Genomic DNA, 22,383 nt, shown 5'->3' on the forward strand with positions numbered 1-22,383 from the left:
AATTCACTTACTATATCATTAACCATTTAGTAAAACTTACTTCTTTTTCTGGGTACAGAAGGTCAAAGAGTTTCATGACAGGGAGAAAATCAGCTAGTGCATTTTTCTGAATACTTCCAGAAATAAATTGCAGGAGAACCCACATCAGATGATCTCTGCCTTTGATCAGTCCTCGCCCTGCTAACTGTAAAAGATGGTTAAATATACATCTACACAGCTAAAGAGTTGGATGCAACATTTAAAGAAAAAAACAAAAAGGAGAAACTCTGCTTTCAGAATGTTAGCATCTAACTTTGGCATTTGCTAATTACTTAGTCTCAACTCAAGACACACCAAGGAAAGCCTTTTAAATTATTTTAATATAATATATATCTTTCCTCCCTGACCCCCACTGCAACTATACATATACTTGTTACTATGAAAACACTTTCCCAGTTTTTCTTCTTGGTAAATTTCTATTAGTCCTTTAATGCTGACTAGCTTCAAGATCTCTTTAGTAAAGCCACTCCTGTGTCTTTAATTGGGACTCTTCATTCCCTTTAGGGAAACATTCTTCCACTATGAAAACTATTAAATTATAATCAAATTGTTTATATCTCTATTTTTCCACCAGTAAGGCGCTCATTGAGGGTCCTATAGTGTCTTTTCCTCTTGTACCCCCTGATCTTTGCACTGAAAATATACAGAATGAATTACAAAATCCAGTTTCTATAATGGTAAGAAAGTGAAGTCAAGAAATCACATAAGCACTGAACAAAACCTATGGTAGGAATCAGAACTTCTTCCAGGGCTGAAATCAGGAGACAAATTCCATACCAGTATAAAACATACTAATCAACAGGGGGAAGCACTCTAAAAAGATTTAGTACTAACCTTCTGATGAAGAGAAAGGACCATATGTGGAAAACTTGCAAACTGGAAAAGCACAAAGAAAATGAGCTGACTCGAGAGATGCTGCCACAGGAGTTGGCTTGTTCCCCCATCATCAAACTTCTCCTCAGTCTCGGATCGCTCCATGGCATAGACCACCAGATCCACCAGCTGGTCCTCCAGCACAGGGCAGCGCTGCTTGTGCTGTAGGACAGAGATTAAATACAGTATTCCAAAAGCCTCCTGGTTAGTTTCCCACGTTTCCAGTTAATGGCCATTATTTGTAACAAGAGGCTGAGAAGCATGAAATGAAGTTGAACTTAGAAGGTTAAGGTTAGATTTAGTCTATTAAAGCTGCATGATGTTACATAATCATAGAGGATGAGTACCATAAAACATTTTTTTTTCAGGTCTCATACAAGACAGACTTCTCATTAACTTTTGACTGTCACTAAAGACATCATTATTTCAATTTGACAAAGAGCACTGCAGAGTATAAAATTTTGTTATTTATCCTTTGAAAGAAGTTAATTTAAAAGGTATATGAAATGGGGATAGCAGTATTAATTTCACAATCTAACTCAAATTATGAAAACCCTGGATTTCCAGGAATCAGATATTGTGATAAGAAAGCCAAGAAGTGTGTGAATTTATTTTAAAGTAAGCACCACAAGTTTACTCTAACTTTAGATGCAGAGGTATACATAAAGAGCTGCCCGTCTACTCAATACTTTTCAATGTGTGTCACTAATTCTGATACTGAAATGGAAACTTCCTTTTAAAAAAACTGGTCTCAAAGTTCATCTCTGCTCTTTTATAAGTCAAACATAATGCAGCTTTAATTGTAAATTAGACTATTTTAAATTCTAAAACAAGAAAAAGAACTGAGTTTAAACACTAAAAATGAAAATGCAACTTCCCTTTCTAGAGGCAAAATGATTTATAATTTTTAAAGTGATTTAAAAAAATATATATTTTTACCAAAAGATATATGTAAAGCCATACTTTCTACATTTTCATGTTTCCTTTATAAAATATATAATAAGGCTTAATAGCCAGGCAGTTAGATGCCTTTCTAGTGAATACAATTACTAATATACATGCTTTCCTTCTAAACTTTAGATGTAATTGTTCATCTTTTGCCATGAAAAAGGGATATGACTTCTTTAAATTTAGTGGGGGTGGGGGGGGGAATGCAAAATGGGGATGAATTTGGAAAAAAACAAAACATAATGAACAGCATCCCCTCTTTTGCATGCTCTTTGCCAGCTCCAAACTTGTAAAGCTCCAAGATAGCTATACTTTCTTAAAGCATGCAAGTAAAACAAACGTCTCTCCAAAACAGTAAGCATCGATGGTTGTTTCGTCTTTTTTTCCCCGAAAACACAATGCCATGTTCACAGTTCAACCACGTTACAGTTTTACAAAGAGCAATAGTAACACCACCGGTTGGGACTACAGTACTTTTCCTCCAAATGTAATTGTCATTATGAAGCAGAGCAAAGTGCAACGGACAACACTACAAACTATTTCTTAAACCAGCATGCAAAACTACTGTGTACAGGGCTTGAAATTCACTAGTTCTGCCAACCACCAACAACCTAAGAAATGTGTCAGACAACACAAATTTAGAGTGAGGTCATTCAAAGTAAGAGTCAGAAAAATTTGTGAAAAGAAGTAAAGCCATTATTTCCAGTAGGAATTTTTCATTAGTGGTGGGAATTTGCTTCTAGTTTAGAAACTAACCAATGTGTCACCTATTCCTCCATCCATGATGGTCTTTCATCAATCTGCTTTAGGAAAAAAGAGAAAACTAAATAAAATTGGTTTTAGCATCTGAGTCATTTAGGAGTTGACCTTTTTAATATTAGCTATTTGTTTTTTTTAAAAAAACACAACTGGATTTTTACCTATATATTTTAGGGGTGTAGTGATGGTCATACAGTTAATGATTTAAGGAGAAAAACCAAAAATATTAAGATTTTGACAAAGAAGGAAATTTAGTTAAAGTTGACGTTTTTTCCATATAAACCATGACTCAAGATGAGATCCAAATTTTCTGTAAAGAATTAAATCACTCAGGAATCTCTATGAAGCTTAACTCCCCTGGTGATGAGGATGGCAGGATTAACTCTATATTTCCCAGGTATGTTTTATTAAAGCCAAGGATATTTCTCAAACCAATTTTAGGGATAGCTTAAATATGTTTGTTTACTTGCCAATTTTAATAATGCAAAAAATAAAATAAAAATCCGTACTACTATTTTAAAATAATAAGTTTGGCTTTTGTTTTCAATTACTAAGTTAAGTACTCTAAAATTAAGACTTTCCATCACACAGGTTGATTATTTCATTTAACAAATGAAAATTTGCAAAGCAGTTAAATAATTTGTAAATGAAGGTTAATTATCCATCACTAGGCTATGATAATTCTGTAAGCCAATGGACACTATGTGTATGGTTACTCATAACTTGTTTCCTGAAAACTTTTATAAATTTAAGTCTTCATTATACAAGCATATAAACTGAATTAGTTTACATCATTTCTATATGCATGTTTTAACCTCTTTTAACAATATGAATCTAAATTCAATATTTTAACAATTCACATTCTGCATAATGGCTCAAACTATATTGGAACATTTTAAATTTTCTGCTTTTATTAAAAAGCTTAAGCATTGAGAAACATTAATAGTAACCTCTACCCATGCTCGCGATTCTTTCCCATCATGACTACAAGTGGCAAATGATAAGGCTTTTTTCAGTCTTAGTAAACATACTTTAGCTAAGTAATCTCTAACACGTGTATATAACAGTTCTGGTAGAGCTTTTGTGGTGAAATTTTAACATGTACTTAGGTGGACTTAATTAATTTTAAATAATTATTTCAGTGCTAGAAAACAAATTTTACTTAATCCTCACGCCATATTTTTTTCCATTGATTTTCAGAGTGGAGAGAGAGAGAGAGAGAGAGAGAGAGAGAGAGAGAGAGAGAGAGAGAGAGAGAGAGAAACATGGATGTAGAGAGACATCAATTGGTTGCCTCCTGCATGTGCCCCTATTGGGGCCGGGTTTTAACCTGCAACCCAGATACCTGCCCTTGACTGGAATAGAACCCATGACCGTTCCATGCGCAGACCGATGCTCTAACCAGTGAGCAATGCTGGCTAGAGATAGAAAACAATTTTAAAGGAATACCTATTCAGGACCAGCTGGGGAAAAATATCCCTTTGTATGTCATTTTATTATATTCTCTGCCAATAAGAACAGGAGCGCTGTGCCAGTTCATACAACTTGAATGGTGACTTTCAAAGATAAACAGTGATGAGTCTAGGACTTTACTGTCTCAGGGTAGCCAGAGTTCATACATCACCACGCAAGAACTTGAGTAGCATATGGTTTGTAATGCTCTTATTCAGTAGAAAGAACACAAACTCGTGTATACACGCGAAACAGTATCCTTTCACTGTGAACACTCCACTTTGCTGGTCACAGAACTGGGCTATTTATGACCTTCTAAATGTGACCAATTTTAAGATAAAAGATAGCCCAATTCCTACTGGAAAATTCCATATCGACAGCTCTTTAAAGGTTTCAAGCTTTCATTAATTACTGCATTGCTAGAGAAAGGACAAGAAAGTACAGTGCAGGATATAATTTTGTAATGATAAAAGACGTGATGACTTATTTTTAACCATATGCTTCTTATACTGTGTGTTCTCATTTTCTTTATTTTCCAGATGGTGAAAATAACATATCAAGTCAATTCAGCATATAGCTTCCATCTACAAGTTCACTCACTACAGTTTTCTACAAAACAACTACTGATATGAATTGTAAAGTTTTGACAATGTTTACACTTCAGTGGGACCAGTAATAATGATGTTCTGTCAGCATTTCCATTATAAACTTTATTTTTTATGGATTTATGTCTTAGTCATAAACTTTTTTTAGGTTGAAACTTGTTATTAAAATGATGGGATCAGAGATACTCTTCTTTGAGTTGTTTTGCCAATTTTTGGTTTGAGAAGAGCTGTGCCCCCAAAAGACAGCAGCTAATGACAGCTAAGGCTCTCTGGGGGAGGGTACTTGCAGCTCAAGTGACCACTGGTATATTTATCCACCAACTCAAATATTGAGTTGTTGGATTTAAAGTTCATTGCAAAAATGAGCTTTAAGAAGCAGTATAAAGCATTCTTTCAAAGTTAATTCAATACTTACCTCTAACTCAAGTGAAAGTTGGTCAGAATTAATGACTGTGTATTTAAGGTGTTAAATTGACAAATTGATTATATGAGGTAACTTTCATATACTGTGAAGCAGTTTCACTTTTCACATGTACAGAGGCTCATCCAAACAAGGAAACTTGGTAAATTTTTCAGAAGAAAAAACTTAAAATAATGAGATACTGCTACCAGGGTGAGGTTTGGCATGCAAAGTTTCAACACTGAGCAAGTTTTATGGCCAAGCTATATGTCCTTAAAAATAGGGCTTTATAAATGGAAGCACTGGCACAACCTTCACTATAGTATTGCAAACAGTAACGCTAGTTTTTATAACCTAGACAAGAACGTCTTTTTAAAAGAAAAAAGCTGGTCTATTTTAACATGTTGGGCTCAAAAATTCTTAACAAAAATAATTGGAACAGCTATTTTGCTTAAAATCTCCAAGGTGAAAAGTCCAGGAACAGAGTTGGGACTGTAGAAGAATTTGATTTATAAAGTTTGGCCATAGTGTCCTTTTCTGCCATAGGTGAGCTTCTGCTGGGAGGAGCTCACTCTAGGAGGACACATCCGGCAAAGACTGACCAAGAAGGGTGCTTGTCAGGCAGGTGTGGAGTCACCTAAGAAAGCGACATTTCTTAGTCAATCCCCGTGTTTCCAAAAAAAGCCTTCTCTGTGTAAGGTTTACCACTCCAACTTTTAAAAGTAGCATATCTCTATTAAAGTGCTTTTTCTCTTCTTTGTTTTGTTTTTAATTTTTTTTTTTAAGCCAAAGCAACGTAAGTAATTTTATTGGTGTTGTTATTTATTTATGTTTTAAAAGTCTGGAAAGATAAAGGCCACCACAAATCTTTCCATCTCTAAAAATGCCACCAGGCTCACGTCAGTCCTAAAGCATGAAAAACAGTAAAATGGAGTGGGGAGAAAAACAACCCATCAAAAAAGTGAAAGGCTTTATGGTGTGCCAGGTGTTGTCTCTTTGTTAAAAAGAAAAAAAGAAGAAGAAGAAAAACCAAAACAGCAAAAACCAAAACCAAAAACAATCCACCAAAAACAACTCTCATATCCCAAGAAGAATTTGTTCTGGTGGCCTTGGTCTTAGCATGGTCCTGCCAATTTCAAGCCCCGACCATACATGAATTCTCTAAACGGAATCAGTGGCTACAAAGCGGCCAGCGTATCGTTAGTCACAATACAACAGTAAGGTTGTGAACATACCTGAGCAATGTTCAAGGTCTAGAGCATTGGAGGATGGGCAGGACAAGACAGGACAGAACAAAAATAAAGGAAGAAAAAAAGAAAAGACAAAACAGTGACTATGAGGCCAGCCTCAAGGAACCGAGTCAGCACAAACCCTCCCACATGTTAAACCACCAAAAATATATCACCCCCCTCAAAAAAAACAACAAAAAAAAAAACTACCAAAAAGTCAGCAATGAGGTCATGCTGAAGATATGATGGGTTATAAGGACACCCAAACGACAACAAAAATAAAAAAAAATTAGGGTTAAGTCATGTGTAGGTTTCTCTGGCAAAAGGTATACTTGAAACTGGCCTTATAGAAAAAAAAGCAATGCAAAATAAACCAACTTTCAAAATATCTTCTTTTTAATTTAAACATTCTGAAAGCAATATATATATATATGATAGAAACAAGACATTGTTTAATAATTCATGTATTTTTTTAAAATCACCAAATAATTTTTAACTGTTTTGCTCAGTTAGCTATAGCAAAGAAAAGAGAAAAGAATAGCGCAGATTCTACACAGAATTTACTAGGTTTCCATCACAGTACAGTACCTGCTTATTTAAACCTAGCATATTGCAGACCATATCCCTGGAATAAGGCTGCTCCAATACATATCTCAACAAAGCAGTCTGTGGTTCAAACAGATCCTTTAAAGAAAATAAAAAACAATTATTGCTTCAAGATCAAAGTAAATTCAAATAATTTGAGATTGGGACCAAAAAATCCTTTAGAGGCACTTGTTAACTGCACACTGTAGGCAGTATCTAGTAAAAAAATAAATAAAAATCATACAATTTTAGTGTTCGTCGAAATTAATCTATTCCATCCCTCATTTGGGTAAGTGATGACTTCGGCAGAGGGACTTGCCCAAAAAATGACTTCAGTTGTAAGGAAAGGATTTCCTGCTCAGAAATCTAATCAAAGAGAAGCGGAGGCAGGTCCAATCACCTCACACAAGTGAAAACAAACACTATTTTCACATCTGGAGATGACAAATGACTTGATAGCACAGGGTTTAAGAGTGTAGGTTCTAGCATCATACTGCCTGAGTTCAAATTCTGTTTCTACCACTTCCTAAACACGGGCCTTAGTCAAGTTACTACCCACTTTGTGTCTCAGTTGCAACATCTGTACAATGGAGATATTAAGATGATAGTTAAAAATAAGAATTTCACAAAGTAACGTTTTTAGAACACTGTCTGGCACACAATAAATTTATCTGTTTTTGTTATTATTGCTATCATGATGACAATGAAAGTAAATTCCATTGAGTTTATCACACTTTCACATTCCAAAAATTTCTGACTAATATGCCAAGACCTCAGGTTGTCACCTTACATTCACTATTTAGCCCTCCTCACTTTTGAACAATCTTGCTACTTACTCTACATATCACTTTTGACATAAAACATGTACATAAAAAATATCCAGTCCTCCCCATACCCTGCTCTGTTATCAATCCAACACCCAAAATAATATAATGATCTATCAAATCTCATTATGGAAGTATGTTTTTACCTCGTTCATTTCATTAATATTTGTGGATTTTTTCCCCTTTGTTTTCCATTCCTCTTGTGTCCCATTTCCCCTTTTTAAAAATCTAACAAATATGAGGCTCACTTTTCAAATTTTAAGGGCATTGGAAATTCATTTTTGGTCTTCCCTTTGTGAAGAAGGAATGAAAGCAAATAATCAACTGAAAGTCAGTTTCTAATTCTAAGTACTTTGGCAGAGGTGGACCACTGGAGCCTAAACACCTGAAATATCCCAAACCAGAGTATATGGGAACATACATTAAACACACACTATCTTTCACTGAGTATTTACTACTTCAGCCCTGGCTGAGTGGCTCAGTTGTTTGGAGCATTGTCCCAATACACCACGGTTGTCTGTTTGGTCCCCAGTCAGACCAACTGAATGGGGAATCAACCAATGGATGCACAAATAAGTGGAACAACAAATCAATGTCTGTCTGTCTCTAAAAAAAATAAATAAATAAAATAAAAATTAAAAAAGTAATTATTTACTTCACTATTATGAAGAGATAAAGAGATGACAATTTAGCATCACACATATATTATAGGATGAAGGCTGTTAGGCTGATAGTTCCATTATGTTTAACAACATACCTTATCATATGGCAGAAGGCCTTTCAAAGGAAAACGAAGAGTTGTAGGATCCAATTTCCATGAATTACACATGGCGCCTGAGTTATTTACAACTGGCAGAAGGCTGCAACGGCCTGTATGTATTACAAAATATGTTTTTAAATAATTGTTAACACAATATTGGCCCTTCATTCACTTTTTGAATATTTAATGAACATCTATGCTGAATCAGATGCTGGTTTAAAAAAAATGTTTGAATTAGATAAAAATTTAGAAAATGTTTTATTTTTAGTCCAGATGGCTGGAGACCAATATGTAAGATTGTGAACATATTGTGGGCCTGAAGGTATCCACAAAGTCTGATACCAATCTGTACAGGCCTTCCAAACTCAAACATGTTGCATTTGTCCAAGTATCTAGGACAGAGGTCAGCAAACTATAATCCATGGTCAATTCTAGCTTGCTACCAATTTTTGTGAAGTTTAGTTAATTGCACTTCCTATGAGCCCGGTGCTATTCTGCAGACTGAAATACAAAAAATAAACTAAATAAATGGGTTCACTGCTGCTTTTGCTGCCACGACAGAACTGAGTAGCTAGCTGCAACAGTTTGAACAGCCCACAGAACCCAAAATATTCACTGTATCACCATTTATAGAAAAAAACTGCAGACCTGACTAGTATAGGGTCAACATGATTGACTACAAGCATGATGTTCCTAGAGGCCTTAGCTGTAGCATATGACTACTAGCACATATATCTAACTGCCTGATGAATCCTGCCACTTGGGTGGCTCATGGGTACAGCAAGTTCAACAAGTATTAAATTGCACTCATCATCATCATCCTTCTCAAACACGCATTATTTCAATAATTCATTAAATTATATCAATATCCACTCAGTTACAAGAGCTAGAAGCCTGAGAATTATCTGTCTGGTGTTTACTTAGTTTATTTTTGAATTTCAGTCTGCAGAAAAGCCCTGGCTCATAGGAAGTGCTATTGGCTAAACAATGGTCTATATTCCCAGACAGTTTCGAGGCCAGCATGATGTCTAGAAACAATTCAGGAATATATATGCGCACTGCAATCACTGCCAAATCACATGCTTATTTTTAAAAGAAAACTCTTTTAAATAAAAATTTATTTTTAACACAACATGAAAAAATGGAAAATAAGTGAAATAGAGAGCAAAGGTGTGAACTGAAATGGGCTTAAAGAGCCTGGTAGCTTTGTGTATTGTGGACACGGAGGGACAGGTCCGTAAGGATACTCAATTGTGTAGAGACTCCATGCTTTACTAGCTCTATTCAAAATTCCCTCTAAGCACCACGATATACATCTAGGATGGTTCTGTTTGAAGCTTAAACCCCATCCAGACATGTGCTTTTCCCTCCTTTCATTCAGCACATAAAGTACTTGAAAACAAGTCAAAGGATTTGAAGCTCCTAGAGAGTTACCAAGACATGTGTAAGACACTGTCATCTTTGTTCCATGGTCAGATCATTCCAAATCACACACTGTTTAGTATATTTTAAATTACAATCCTACCACAAATGGAGTTTATCCTTGCTGTGGGCCTGAAGGTATCCACAAAGTCTGACACTAGGTTTCCAAGTAACTAAAAACAAAACGAAAAACAAGCAAGTATAAAAATAAAATCAAGACTGCTCTGAATATAATGATCATTTATATAAAATGAGATAATAAGTAAAGATTTAGTATAAAGCCTAGCACATTGGAATTATTCAAAGGTTGGTGTTCTTTTGCTTCTTTCTAAACAATTACCAGTTTCTCGGCCTCTTAATTAGGCCAAATGGTATCACAATGTCCTTAGCTATTTGATAAAGCTATGAATATTTTATCACGTGATATATAAACTGTGACAACAGGACAGCAGAGAAATGCAATAGAAAATAATGATAGCCCAGCCAGTGTGGCACAGTGGGCTATCAACCCACTGAGCATTGAACTATGCACCTGGAGGTCATGGTTCAATTCTGGTCAGGGTAGGTGCCTGGGTTTCTAGCTCTAATCTCAGTAAGGGGCATGCAGGAGGCAGCCAGTCAATGATTCTTTCTCATCAATGATATTTCTGTCTCTCTCTCCCTCTCCCTTCCTCATTGAATCAATAAAAATATATTTTAAAAAATATATATTGATAAAGAAGACATAGCACCTAAGGATAAAATTAAGCATTTTAAAAATAAGCACACAAAAAATAAGATTAACCTATTTTTTATAAAAAATGTTATTAAAAACTTTGGGAAATATCCAATTTACCCAATGTGGAAGTTTTCCCTCAGGATACAGTTTTCTGATCTCTGTGACTGCAAAATACGCTGGTAACAAACAGGCATTTCTTTCCAAGATATATGCTATCACCTGAGGAAAAGAAAAGGGCAACATTGTTATTCTTGACTAGTCCTACAGATGAGCCTTTTAAATGCAACAATAACAATATGTTAAAAAGTAGACAGATTACTTCAGTAATTTATTAGGTTTAAACTATAGCACAAAGGAGTTCACTTACAGGTGAAGAATCTCTAAAAATGAAGATTAATAAACAATGGAACAACTGTTGATGGTTAGTAAATAACATGAAAATGCTTTAAACATTATCAGACTCCAATAGGAGAGCAAGAGACCAACGTAACAATACTTGCAAAAAGCACAATGGTCTTTAATATGGTCCACAGTCTGACATCTTACAATTGTTGGAAGGACTTTAACATCTACATTATTACTTTTTATAATTAAAAACCATGAAAAGTAAAACAGCATCCTTAAAACTCAAAGTGATTTTGGAGCATGCTCCCAAGAGGCATGCATCTCCTAAAGTCTAAGGGTCCCCAGGAGACTTCCACGCAGGAGAGCAATGGGCAATAGCTAACATCATCCCACCCCTGAACCTGTCTCCACGGACCCTTTTCTCTGACTTTCCAATGAGCCAAAGCAGCCCCACCGAGACTCTATCCGGTCACTCCTTCTAGCCTAAGCCCTTCCTTGTTTCACTGTTCCCAGCTTTAATACATGTACTTTAAAACAAAAAAGTGACTTTTGTAGAAGTAAACCAATGGAACATGCCACAAATTACCATGAGTTTTAAAAGCCCAGAACTGCACATAACAATTTTTTGAGGCTATGATCAAGGTTTAAATTACCTCTCTTGCTGTTAGAAGCTGTTGTACAACAGCTGAGCTCACTGTATTGGGAATTGTCAAGATTTTCTCCAAAATCACTTTTAAGAGATCTCGAACACCCTGACATAAGAAAAAAAGTCATAGGTTAAAATTAAGTAATGTCTCACTGTGCTAAACTTCTAAAGGTTTCAATATTACACACTCAGGAAAAAAGTTCCCTTCCAAACCACATCTCAATTATTCTAAACGAGAGTTAATATTCAAGTCTCCAGTTGGTCCGAAGGTTGTGGGTTATTGTTAAGCTAATATTCAAGTCCCTAACATTAACCCAGGGGATGTCATGTTCCCAAACAGAATTCTAAAGAATACCTGGTCATATCAATGAACAAAGAAAGTTACTAATAAATAAAAATTAAACTTTCCATGCTCTGCTTAACTTTTTTGACCTTCAGAACACAAGTTTGTTGTCAAAAAAGCTTGATTTGGGTTTACAGACAGAAATATATTTGAATGGAACTTGAAAATAATCTGCAAATATGAAGAAAAATGTTAAACTTTCTGGCAGATGACCTTTTCTGCTCACTCCCTTTGGCATCTCTAACCTTATTCTCCACTTTTACTTATCACATACCTTAACCCTTCAAATTTACCCAACAAGGCTATTCTGTTAACTATTCATCCCCTTATACTATTACAAGTTGCATTATTTCAGAGCAGAATATGATACATAGAGAAGAAATTTCATTCAATGTGCATTTATTGAATATAAACTATGTGGTGAATCTTGTAAAAAAAAGATAGAGAAAACATATACATAAGAGAAATTAGAAACAATTATAAAGCATCATATAAATAAAAAGTAAAACTGCACATTAACCTGCTAGGGAAACTGAAATAAGTAGAAAAATAATCAGAAAAAAACTTCTTAGAATGAAATTTGTATTAAATCATAATTCAAATTAAATAATTATCAACTAACTCATTTTAGATGACAGGAAATACAGAAATAAAACACAGGGTCAGGTATTGATAATTCTTTTAAATATATTTTTATTGATTTCAGAGAGGAAAGGAGAGGGAGATAGAAACATACATAAGAGAGAATCATGGGTCGGCTGCCTCCTGCAAGTCCCCCACTGGGGATCGAGCCCACAACCCAGGCATGTGCCCTTGACTGGAACTGAACCTGGGACCCTTCAGTTTGCAGGCTGATGCTCTATCCATTGAGCCAAACTCGCTAGAGCGATAATGTTTTTCAAAAATAAAAATAATAGCCTTGGCCGATGTGCATCGGCCAGCAAACCAAAGGATCTTGGCTTCAATTCCCCCATTAAGGGAACATATCTGGGCTGCAAGGTTTTATTCCTGCCCCATTCAGGGTGGCAGGAGGCAACCAATCAATGTCTCCTGTCCTTTCTTCTCCTTCCCTTCCTTCTCCCTCCCTTTCTTCCTTCCACTCTAAAAAAACAAACAGCCAAAACTGGTTTGGCTCAGTGGTAGAGCGTTGGTCTGTGGACTAAAAGATCCCAGGTTTGATTCCGGTCAAGGGTATGTACATTGGTTGCGGGCATATCCCCGGTGGGGGGTGTGCAAGAGGCAGCTGGTCAATGTTTCTCTCTCATCGACGTTTCTAGCTCTCTATCTCTCTCTTCCTCTCTGTAAAAAATCAATAAAATATATTTAAAAAATAAAAAAATAAAAAATAAAACAAACAAAAAAACCCACACAAAACAAACAAAAAACACAAAAAAAAACCAAAAACTAAAAGTAAAAAAAAAAAAAAAATCAATGGGAAAAATAACCTTGGGTGAGAATTAATAAGTAAATAAAAAGTAAATGAAATATTGTGTTCCTCCTCACTAGCATGGTAAAGAATTTAAAAAAATAAAATAAAAACAAACATGGCTTGAATGAAGCAGAATGGCTTTTGCTGCTATTGAAATACTGCAATATGAGACACAATTAGAAAGGATATGCTATAGTTTTGGGTAAGAGCAGAGCGCTAAAGATACTAATGGAGAAAGGACACCTGTGCAGGGAAGGTCCAGGTAACGGTGAAGTAGGGCTTGCTCCCTCCATCATTTGATGTCTACATCCCTTCCCAGCTCCACACACCCCTCTGTGCTTTTATTTGAAAAGGGCCCAACATCGTAAGATGTGTGGCATGAGGAAACCCAAAGTCTGCTCGGCAACTTCCTGACTCATCATAAAAACATATAAGCCACCTGCACTTCCATGTTGGGGAGTGAGCAGGGAGCTGAGGGAAACATTTTAAATCCATTTAGGAAATAAGCAACACAAAACAGATTTTGTAAATGCTTCCACTTAATTTCTCCCACCTGAAATTAAGATGTCTACAACTGAAAAATTAATCTTGCCTGACAGCGGTTACTTTTTATAATTAGTAAAAAAAAAATAATGTAACAATAATACCTTATAATCCACTCCACCAATTATTTTCCGAACCAGTTTAAAAGTTAGGGCCCAAAGTTGTGTTCTTTCCCATTCAAGAGTATCAGTGTTTATCAGGGATTCACACACCATCCTAGAAAGAAACCAACAACATTCCAATTATAAGACAGAATTTTACAAGTTCTCTAGCAGCCAAGGTCTGTATATTCTGGCTGTAGTTATTTTTCATAAAACCACATTATTACTCAAGCACACTTTTTAAAAGTATGTATAGTATTTTATATATTTTACTTGTATGTAAGAATAAACACAAAGTACTAGTAGAACTAAACAGTACTCAATATTTTTACTAGAAAGAAATCTAAAGATAGATGGTTAAATGTTTACCATCTATCAGCTTGCAGCAGATTGTATTTTTCCAAGATGGCTGCAACAAGATTTTTGATCCTTATGTTCTTCTGAATTGTGAACTGATATTCTGCCTGGAAGAGGGTGGAGGAGAGTCTACCGTCTCTTCGCTTAAATCTGGACAGGCCTCAGACCATGGCAAAAGGATTCTGTGTGACTTCCAAAGCAAGACGAGACAGCTTTGGCCTGGCCCTCTTTGGAAAACTTGCTCTTGGAGTCCACCATGCTTTGGGCAAGTCCAGGTCACACAGAGAGGGCATGGGCAGGCTCCAGCCAACAGACCCAACTGAGGTCCCAGATAATGGCCCGGCATCAATCACCAGACATAGGAATGGAGAAGCCTTTGTCATGACTCGTCCTAGCTACCGTCTGACTGTAACAATGAGACCCTGAGGAAACACTGTCTCGTAAGCTCAGTCAGCCACCATTACTAATAAGTGTTACTAATAAAATGATTATTACTGTTTTAGAGGATGGTGTTTAAGTGCAACAAATGTTTACTAGAACAAGCTCGTTCAAGAGAGTGATGTAGCTCTTGAGCTGAAAGGCACAGCCAGTCTGTTTTTGAGCCTCTAACTAAACAATTCTAAGAATACTGTACCCCAGCCCTGGCTGGGTAGCTCAGTTTGCTAGAGCATCATCCCACTATGCCAAGGTTGCTACTTTGATCCCCGGTCAGGATACATACAAGAATCAACTAATGAATGCATAAATAAGTGGAACATCACATTGATGTGTTTTCCTCTCTCTCTCTCTCTCTCTCTCTCTCTCTCTCTCTCTCTCTCTCTAAAAAAATAAAATAAAATAAATTAATCAATAATTTTTTTGAAAAAAGAATACTGTATACTAGCAAAACCTGAGGTATTATGAAGAACTGGTTGTTTTTGTTCTTTTTAATTGTTATTTATTGATTTTAGAGAGAGGAAGGGAGAGAGAATGGGAGAAACATCAATTTGTTGTTCCACTTATTTATGTATTCACTGGTTGATTGTTATATGTGCCCTGATGGGAGATTCAACCCACAACCCTGGCACAGCGGGACAATGCTCTAACCAACTGAGCTACTCAGCCAGGGTTTAAGGATTGCTTATTGAACCTAACTTCCTTCTTCATTTCCTTAACCTTTTACAACAATCTCGATCAATTTCCAAACATTATTAAAAAAATAATAATAATTCTTTGGATTGCTTACATTCACCAGTAAACATACCTGGGTGGAAGGAGACCAGTCTCAACTGCCATTGCTAAGCAGTCATAAAGAAAAGAAATTCTTTTAGGACTATGCTGGCCATGAATGAATTTAACAATCCACTGGATGCACTGTAAATGAGATTCCTGGAAAATTAAAAAAATGATTATATTTTAAGTCTAAAGTCATATCTTATAACTAACAAACAGCTAATACGACACACCTGGGAGTTCTGTGTATCAAGACTATGAATGAGATACTCTACTATAAACATTCATTGATAAAGACAATAAAAAAAATAATTCAGGCTTAGCACTTCAATTATATTAGTATTAAGCATAAAACCGTACAATTATAAACATTAAAATTCCCACCATTTTTATTTCATGGGACCTCTAAAAGGAGTAAGATATCATTAACATATTTGTGGTCAATAGAAAACTAACACAGCCGAAACCGGTTTGGCTCAGTGGATAGAGCGTCGGCCTGCGGACTGAAAGGTCCCGGGGTCAATTCCAGTCCAGGGCATGTACCTTGGTTGCCGGCACATCCCCAGAAGGGGGTATGCAAGAGGCAGCTGATCGATGATTCTCTCTCATTGATGTTTCTAATTCTCTATCCCTCTCTCCTCCTCTCAGTAAACAATCAATAAAATATATTTAAAAAAAAGAAAACTCTAACACAGATAATAAGCAGTAACCTATTTAATGGCAAATAGAAATATTCCTGTCATGAGGGGGGGTGGTGTTCTTTATAGGTTAATATATCAGCCTCATGAAATTTAGTGTAAGTCTAATCCCTATGAGCCAAAAAAATGAATCCAATGACATAGCAAATTTCTGGAATTCTATAGCTTTAAATCAGATACAGAAATGCAGTGCCATATAAGTCTGTCTTCTAAGATGTCCTCAAGAATCGCCTATGTCCTGTTCCTCTGCACTACCACTGTCCTGCATCCATACTTCTGTTGTTGAACATATCATGCTGACTTAGAAATATCTATTTTCTTCCTGGCTCCCCGTACAATATAATCTTCTTGAAGACTAGGGCCATACCTTAACCTCATACAAATAAACGTACCCTCTGACCCAGCATTAGTACTTCCAAGAATTTGTCCTGTGTCTGTAAATAGTATTATTCATTTTGCATCGTTTAAGGTAGGAAAGATAAGAAGCAACTTCAATGTCAGTTAGCAGAAGACTGGTTAAATAAAGGAAGGTACAGCCAGAACATATAATATTATGCTCCAAGAAAGGAGGGCAGAAAATTTAACTTTTAGTGGATTGCTGTAGAATTACTCGCTTAAGCAGAATTTATAAGGGGGGGTGGGGGGGGGGAAGCAAGGTGGGAATGAACAGTGCACATAGTATATGGCCATTCTGTAAAAATAATTCTATATGCACTACACTTCTAGAAGGAAACATAAACTGAGCATACTGGTTGCAGAGAGAACACTTTAAAAAAATAAATGTATTGCCACTATGTGATCCATGTCTGAGTAGCAAGTCTTGCCACCAGCACCTCAACTGCAAACATTTCCCTACCTATAAGGAACCATGAGAAGAAAAGGCACTACTGGAACATACTCTTAAAGGACCACATAGCCAAAACTGGTTTGTATCATCGGTCTGCGGACTGAAAGGTCCCGGGTTCGATTCCAGTCAAGGGCATGTACGTTGGTTGCGGGCACGTTCCTTGGTTGCGGGCACATCCCCAGTAGGGGGGTGTGCAGGAGGCAACTGGTCAATGTTTCTCTCTCATCGACATTTCTGGCTATCTCTCTCCCTTCCTCTCTGTAAAAAATCAATAAAATATATTAAAAAAAGAAGAAAATATGTGTTGCTTACTTTATAAAAAAAAAAAAAAAGGACCACATAGTTTGCCTTTTTCAAGGATACATTTCCTGGTGACTGTTCTTTGTCACTAAGTGTTACTACTCTTTTCCTCACTTTTATTTTTTGAAAATATATCTTTATTGATTTCAGAGAGGAAGGGACAGGGAAAGAGAGAGAGAAACATCAATGACGGGAGAGAATCATTGATCGGCTGCCTCCTGCACGTCCCTACTGATGATCAAGACTGCAACCCAGGCATGTGCCGTTGACCGGAATCGAATCCAGGACCCTTCAGTCCACAAGCTGACGCCCTATCCACTGAGCCAAACCAGCTAGGGCTCTTCACTTTTCTTATAGCTTTATATCCTTACTAGTGGCCCGGTGCACAAAAATCGTGCATGGGGAAGGGGGTGTCCCTCAGCCTGGCCTGAACCCTCTCCAATCTGAGACCCCTCCGGGGATGTCTGACTGGCAGACATCCGTCTCGTAATCCATCACCACTGGCTCCTAACTGCTCGCCTGCATGCCTGCCTGATTGCCCCTAACCACTCTGCCTACCAGCCTTCTCACCCTCAACTGCCCTCTCTTGCCAGACTGATCGCCCCCAACCATCCCCCCCACCAGCCTGCTTGCCCCCAACTGTCATCCGTGTCCCCCCGCCACCGCCTGCCTGCTTGCCCCCAACTGCCCCCCGCCTGGTAGCCTGCTTGCCCCCAACCTCTCTCCCCTCCGGGCCTGATTGTCCCAAACCGCCTCTGCCTTGGCCCTGCCACCATGGGTTCGTTCGAAAGGACGTCCAGAAGGTTTCCCGGGAGCATATTACCCTTTTATTAGTACAGAAGATTATAAAAGCAGGCATCCTTACTGTGGCATTTCTGTATCTTTAATATAGTAGTAGCTTCATTAAACTGTACCAATTCTTTTGAGAAAATGAATGAAAATTTTATTCTTTATAATCCCTAAGACAGCTGTTTTCAAAGGCACCAAATAAATCAGAATAGGGTGAAAATGGTGTTACATAGTCTAACACGGGGTAGATTTTTAACATCTGTGCTATCAACTTGGCTTCTCAATATACAGCTTCTCCACTGGAAGAATGCAAACTGGATCGAATGGAAACAAGAAAGAACAAATAAAAGCTGATGACAATGTTATATCTCCCTTCCCGGAAACACTCTAACAGCAACAACAAAGTAAATTTTTTTAAAAAAGAAGGGGTCTAAAACCATCAGCTGTCTGTATAAAAAATGCGGTACTCACCAGAGGAAGGCCACCCCAAAACTGTCGGAAGGCCCCCAAACAGCTAATGAGTTTCGTTTTCTCATCTTCAGGCGTGTCCATAAACATTCTAGAAACAAAAACCGCATCACTGACCACCAGTTTGAAAAAGGTAACTCAACTGAGCCTAAGAATGGAGTTGATTGGAAAGATACAGTGTATATTAATAATGTGTATGGCGTTCAAAGGATGGTAAACATTGTTAATTTCATTGTTAATGGATGTTTTCAATTAAATTTAAGTTTGCGTTTTAAAAAAAGAAAAAGGTAACTCAACCTATAAAATAATTCCACTAGAACAGTGGATCTTATAAATCTCCACGGCGAAAACTACTATGCAAAATCTTACAAAGATGTCGTCACATAGAAACACAAAAACCTGCCACGCCGGTACGCACCCAGGGAAAGCCTCTTCTATAATCTCCGTTTTCTGTAAAACAAACATATGAATTACATTTTTTAAAAGAATGAAAAAGCGGGGCCCCCTGGAGGAAACGATCCCCGGGGGAGCCAGGGCCAGTCCTCCCCAGCAGCCCCTGGCAGAGCTCCCAGCCCCTGGGGCCCCCGGCAGAGGACGGCGCGGCGAGGCTGCGGGGGCCGGTGCCGGGCTCCCCCTCAGCCTCACCCCCGGGGCCCCGCCATCGTCCCGGACGCCGGGCCCTCGCACTCACCACCACCTCCTCAAAAATGCTCTGGAGCTGCGTCTCCATCTGCACCATCGCCCGCCTCCCCCGGGCGCCCGGCCCGCGGCCCGGGAAGCGGCCCGAGCTCCGGCCACGGACCCGCGCAGGGGCGGGGGCGCCGCGGGGATCGGCGCGGGGACAGGGTCGCTTCCCGCTCCCGCGCTCGGCGGAGTCCCCCTGGGGCCCAGCGCAGCGCCGAGGCCGCAGCGGAAGCGCCGGGAAGGGCTTGGTGTTTCCCGATCACCGCACGCCCGGAAACCGGGGAGCCAGCAGAGGGTTCCGCCGGAGGGGAAGGACGGCTCGCGAGCTAGACCCGAGCGCCCCACAGTGGAGCCGCGAAGCTATTATAAGTGGCTCCGAGGTGTTTTGTGGCCGAGGCCGCCCCCTCCAGGCCGGAGCGGGATTGCGCAGAAGGAGCAGCACCCCTCCTGAGGGCTGTGCTGTTTGATAAGCTGTGACCCCCCCATCGCTGTTAGAGGATTATCCCTGTTCTGTCACTGTGTGATCCAAGACAGCCTTTGGGAGCGTGAGCGGGAGGTGATCGACCAAGGGACTTGTGTGCCTACATGCATAACCCATGGACAGAGGCAATAAATAGGGTGGTAAAGGCCTGGGGGTTGGGGCCAGGGGCGGGCTAGAGGGGTTAATAGGGGGAAGAGGGGAATATATATATATTTTTATTTATTTATTTTTTACAGAGAGGAAGAGAGAGTGACAGAAAGAAACATCGATGAGAGAGAAACATCGATCAGCTGCCTCCTGCACACCCCCTCCTGGGGATATGCCTGCAACCAAGGTACATGCCCTTGGCCTGAATCAAACCTGGGACTTTCTAGTCTGCAGACCGATGCTCTGTCTACTGAGAAAAACCGGTTTTGGCAGAAATATTAAAAAAATAATAATAATAAAGATTTTTTAAAAGACAAAAAACGGCCTTTTGAAATTTTATTTTTACTTTATAAACAATTTTCTTTAATTTTGTATATTATTATAGATATTTCCTGCATGGTGTATCTCCTCAGCCATTGTCCACAGGACTCTGAAAAGCTGTGGGATAAGCAGGTCAGAGTCAAGGCTGGCTTTCTCTCCAACGCTGTGGAAGGGACAGTACATCAGGGGCAGAGCCTGGGGAAGCTGACCTCCATGGGGTATCCATGCTGGACAGCCTGTTTATTCTCTAAAGCAGAGCTAACTAGGACCTGGTAAATGCTCGGTTATATTACCTTTATTTTCACCTCACAACCCCACTTGCTTGATCACTGAGGCAGCCAACCATTGAAATCTCAGTTGCCCCTTTCCCTCCCCCCCCCCCCCCACACACACACACTAAATCAGAAAACCAATTATGTTAGTTTATGGTCCAGTTAACCCTAGAAAGCCATCTCTGATCAACAACTCCTTTTGACTTTTGCCTTTGTAAACCCGGTCCTATGCCCTCCATTTTGGAATGTATTTTTGCTTTGCACTAAGAGCAAATCATTATCTGAATAAACTCTCTTTAATTTTTAAAAATTGATTTCAGAGAGGCAGGAAAAGGGAGAGAGGGAGAAATAGAAACATTAATGATGAGAGAATCATTGATTGGTTGCTTGCCTCTTGCATCCCCACCTGGGATCGAGCCTGCAACCTGGGCATGCTCCCTAACTACAAATCGAACCATGACCTCCTGGTTCATAGGTCAACACTCAGCCACTGAGCCATACTGGCCAGGCTAATTTGTTTTTTAATTATAGCCCCAGATGTTTGTTTACAGTGGATATTTATTTTATTTTCAATTTGTAACTATTTTGAGTAAAGTTGTTATGAACATTCTCAACCAAGTCTTCTGTGGACATGTTCTCCTTTCTGTTGGGTAAACACCTAGGAGCAGAATTTGGGGATCAAATGACAAGCATATGTTTAACTTAATAAGAAATTGTTAAACAGTTCTTCAACGTAGTGTTACCATTTTTACATTCTAATGCTACTAATGTGTGAGAGTTCCAATTGTTCCACATCATTTTCAACAACTGGTGTTGAAGCATCAATCTTATATAAAAACTGCAGTTTGAAATCTTAACCCTGCTGTTTGGCCTCTGTAAATGCTTGCTTGCTTAAATAATAAGGAAAATAAGATTACTCCCATTCCAGAGAGGCTGTGGACTATGCCCCAGACAGAGTTGTCAGTGCTGACACCAGGTTGGGTCTTGAGATATGGTCTCATGGCCCCTTCCCAGCACGTAGGCCTTCTTTCCCAGAAGGCCTGGAAGTCTCATTCCAAATTTGGGAGTCAAAAGAGCTAGGAAAATATAAATATAAAAGGTTTTCTCCGTGTGGGGGAGCCCAGAATTTGAAAGACACATGTGTCTCTGGCCCTTGTGCTTAATAAAATCTAACTCCCTTTCTCTAAGCATGGCTTGGTTTTTTCCTGGTCCTCTGTAACAGTGTCAATCTTTACACTTTAGCCTTTCTATTGGATGAACATTACCCTAGTGACTAATGATGTTGATATTATATTTTTAGATGTATACCTTATAAGCTATTTAGATACCTTTTGTGAAAAGCCTGTTCAAGTCTTTTGCTCACTATTATGCTAATCAGGTGGTTTCTTATGCTCTTTTTTTTATTTGTAGGAATCCTATATAATAAAAAGCTAATATGCAAATCAACTGAACAGTGGAATGACTGGTTGCTATGACATGCACTGACCACCTGGGGGCAGACTCTCAATGCAGGAGTTTCCCCCTGGTGGTCAGTGCCCTCCCACAGAGGGAGTGCCACTTAGCCAGAAGTTGGACTCTTGGCTGGGGAGTACAGCAGCATTGGTGGGAGCCTCTCCCACCTCTGCAGCAGTGCTAAGGATGTACAACTGATGACTTAGGCCTGCTTCCCCGAGGACTCCTGGGGACTGCGAGAGGGCACAGGCTGGGCTGAGGGACCCTCCCCCCTGCCCCAAGTGCATGAATTTCATGCACCTGTCCTCTAGTACTTATATATTGCCAACACAAG

At 38.6% G+C, this 22,383-nt stretch overlaps 1 protein-coding gene and 1 pseudogene across 12 annotated transcripts in view; both read right to left on the bottom strand.

Annotated features, from left to right (window-relative positions):
• Window positions 1-19,623, bottom strand: part of MED23 (mediator complex subunit 23) — a 40,391-nt gene extending 20,768 nt beyond the window's left edge. For 3 of the 12 annotated variants that reach the window (XR_004983620.2, XM_036413480.2, XM_036413483.2), the window contains exons 1-13: window positions 19,384-19,622; window positions 19,111-19,142; window positions 18,696-18,783; window positions 15,622-15,746; window positions 14,025-14,136; window positions 11,613-11,711; window positions 10,732-10,833; window positions 10,000-10,069; window positions 8,472-8,584; window positions 6,894-6,989; window positions 6,312-6,329; window positions 874-1,074; window positions 41-184 (exon numbers count right to left, since the gene is read on the bottom strand). Coding sequence is in view for 11 of the 12 variants with exons in the window: in XM_036413480.2 (XP_036269373.1) it covers window positions 41-184; window positions 874-1,074; window positions 6,312-6,329; window positions 6,894-6,989; window positions 8,472-8,584; window positions 10,000-10,069; window positions 10,732-10,833; window positions 11,613-11,711; window positions 14,025-14,136; window positions 15,622-15,746; window positions 18,696-18,783; window positions 19,111-19,142; window positions 19,384-19,431 (1,248 nt within the window). In the remaining variant the exon portion in view is untranslated. Of the gene's footprint in view, window positions 1-40; window positions 185-873; window positions 1,075-6,311; window positions 6,330-6,893; window positions 6,990-8,471; window positions 8,585-9,999; window positions 10,070-10,731; window positions 10,834-11,612; window positions 11,712-14,024; window positions 14,137-14,390; window positions 14,757-15,621; window positions 15,747-18,695; window positions 18,784-19,110; window positions 19,143-19,383 lie in introns of those variants that run through there. The other 9 variants (XM_036413482.2, XM_036413475.2, XM_036413481.2 and 6 more) reach the window with 9 other exon arrangements.
• A 764-nt stretch (window positions 19,624-20,387) lies between these two features.
• LOC118706214 lies at window positions 20,388-20,556 on the bottom strand (annotated as a pseudogene).
• Window positions 20,557-22,383: the final 1,827 nt, after the last annotated feature.

Source organism: Pipistrellus kuhlii, unplaced genomic scaffold (assembly GCF_014108245.1).
Source record: "Pipistrellus kuhlii isolate mPipKuh1 unplaced genomic scaffold, mPipKuh1.p scaffold_m20_p_5, whole genome shotgun sequence".
Taxonomy (NCBI): Eukaryota; Metazoa; Chordata; class Mammalia; order Chiroptera; family Vespertilionidae; genus Pipistrellus; species Pipistrellus kuhlii.